The sequence below is a fragment of the Chionomys nivalis genome, chromosome X (genome assembly GCF_950005125.1).
Source record: "Chionomys nivalis chromosome X, mChiNiv1.1, whole genome shotgun sequence".
In the NCBI taxonomy this organism is placed as follows: domain Eukaryota; kingdom Metazoa; phylum Chordata; class Mammalia; order Rodentia; family Cricetidae; genus Chionomys; species Chionomys nivalis.
This window is the reverse complement of record NC_080112.1, coordinates 37,013,469-37,016,068: the sequence shown is the minus strand read 5'-3', so window position 1 is coordinate 37,016,068 and position 2,600 is coordinate 37,013,469. Positions and strand designations below refer to the sequence as shown.

Sequence of the window (2,600 nt, the reverse complement as noted above, 5' to 3'; positions counted from 1 at the left end):
ATATAAAGATAAGAGCTGAATGAGCATTCCACTAATGGAGCAGGGGGATATTTTCATAGAACCAGTACTTTTCCTCCAGACCACCTCTATTTGCTGTCAATCAAAACATTGGCCATTTAGTTTAAAAAAGAAAAAAAGAAAAAGAAAAAAGTGCAATATGCTTGTGCACATACACCAGTTACTTTATGTACAATAAAGAAATGGGGACAGGGAAATGAAAGAATAGAGAAAACTATACTGTAGTAGTCAGGAAGTGGTGGAACCAAATTGCGGCTTTCTAATTGCGAATGTATTCTTGGTCTATAACAAAATTCTGAAGTAGCAGGTTCCCTTTTTAGTAGACACCTTCTGTCTGCTGCTGGAACACATCAATCCTATCTTCGCCCTCCATTTCCAACTGTGCAGGTGTGTCTGTTTCATTGATTGGCTGCCCATCAAACCGGAATCTGATCTGCCTCATTGACAAACTCTGTCTTTCACAATAGGCTTTCATTAGTTTACTAAGTGGTGTATGCCTCTTAATTTTAAACTGCACCACAGAGCCATCCTGCCCCGCCACCTTCAAATTAATATGGTCGTTGTTCTCGGTCTTGACTCCTTTCTTGGGTTTCTCGTTGGCTATGGCGCATGCCAGAGTCTCCTCAGTTGCCGCTTCACAAAAGAGGCACCAGGTCCTCACTGAAGGAGCACAAAGGCAGCACCAGGAGCGGCAGAAGAAGGAGGCGGCAGCAGCGGACAAGGCGGGCCGTGTGCTCTTAGCTCAGATTCTTAAGGGTAAAGATTTTTCTCTATAGCATTTGAAAGATAGCTAATTCATGTTTTGTGATTCTTTCTCCACTTAAATCAACTTTTGGCCCAGAATTTCTTCTTAGCATTTTTCTTTTTTCTCTACTTGTAAATAAAGTTTTCTCTCATCCAATACATCCTAATTAGTTTCCCCCTCCCTCTACTCCTCCCAGTTTCTCCACACCACCCCTCTCCCCTAGATTCATTCCTCCTCTCTTTCCCTTCAGAAAAAAACAGGCCTCCAAGAGATAACAACCAACCACATGATGGGAACCCAACTGGAGGAAAAGAGTCCCCAACAGGCAAAAGAGTCAGAGACACATTGATCCCCACTGTCAAGAGTCCCACAAAACACCAAGCTAACAGCCATAACATACACAGAGGACCTGGTGTATACCCATACAGGCTTTGTGCTTACTGCTTCAGTCTCCGTGAGTTCTGCTTAGTTGATTCAATGAGGCATGTTTTTCTGATACCTTCTATCCCCTCTGACTCTTACAATCTTTTCTCCCTCTTCTGTGGGGGTTCCCCCGAGCTCCAAGGGAAGGGGCCCAATGGAGACCTCTAACTTAGACTTTCTCTCTGCATGTGTGGCTGTGGTTCTCTGTAACCACTTCCATCTGCTGCTGGAGGAAGCCTTTTCAATGACAACTGGACTGACAACAATCTATGAGTATAGCAGAATATCATTAGGAATCATTTTATTGTTTTTTTTTTCCAGTTGTATTAGGTTCTATCCTAGGTTCCTAGATTATCCAGTCTCCAGTTCCTGGGCATCCAGGAAGTTTGGGGCACAGGTTCCCTCTTATGGTATGGGCCTCAAGTTAAACCAGACATTGATTGGCCACTCCCACCATTAGTCACCATTGCCCCAGCACATTTTGCAAGCAGGACAGATTGTAGGTTGAGGATTTTGTGAATGAGTTGGTGTCCAGGTTTTTCTTCCTTCCTTCCTTCCTTCCTTCCTTCCTTCCTTCCTTCCTTCCTTCCTTCCTTCCCTTTCCTTCTTTCCTTCCTCTTCCTTTATTTATATTTTGTTTTTTGAGACAGGACTTCTCTGTGTAGGTCTGACTGTCCTGGAACTTACTCTGTAGACCAGGCTGGCCTCGAACTCACAGAGACCCACGTGCCTCCTGAGTGCTGGGATTAAAGGCGTGTGCCATCACTGCCTGGCTTTCAGTTTCTTTTTCTGTAGTCTGCAGTGTAACTTCCTGTACCAAAGAGAATAAAATATAGGGGAGAACTCTCCATGTGGGCACCAACTTTACCTATGTTTAATGAATGTTGTCCTTGGCAATGGGGTCCACTGTCAGTTTTAAGAAAGTGACCTTCTGTCCTAGAATCAACTTGTGTTGTTTAGTGATCTCCTTGGCCAACAGCTCACTGAATGCAACACAGTTCACCATTGGAACCCTGACTACAAAAGACTTCATGTCCTCCACTACCTAGAAGTTCTCAGTAGGGTCACCATATATATTTCCAGAAGTTTCTACTGAACCTCTCCAAAATGCTCCCCAATTCCAGCTTTCTCTCCTCACATGTTCTCACTCTATCACTCCCCTTCAACTTGATCCATCCCACTCCAACCGCTACCTATGCCCATGTCCACCTGCAAAATCTATTCTATTTCCTCTCCCCAGGGAGATCCATGCTTTCCCCTAGAGCCCTCCACTTTACCTAACCTCTCTGGGTATGTGGATTGTAACTTGATTATTATAATTTACTTAACAGTTAATATCAACTTATAAGTGAATATATACCATATTTGTCTTTCTTGGTTTGGTTACCTCACTCAGGATGATTTTTTTCTTGTT

The 2,600-nt window shown here is 43.5% G+C and overlaps 1 protein-coding gene across 1 annotated transcript; it reads right to left on the bottom strand.

Annotated features, from left to right (window-relative positions):
* Positions 1-334: 334 nt before the first annotated feature.
* LOC130868335 (small ubiquitin-related modifier 2-like) lies at positions 335-2,389 on the bottom strand. The gene is made up of 2 exons (XM_057760596.1): positions 2,380-2,389; positions 335-678 (listed from the first exon to the last, which is right to left on the bottom strand). The coding sequence occupies exons 1-2, from the start codon at positions 2,387-2,389 to the stop codon at positions 335-337; spliced, it is 354 nt and encodes a 117-aa protein (XP_057616579.1).
* Positions 2,390-2,600: the final 211 nt, after the last annotated feature.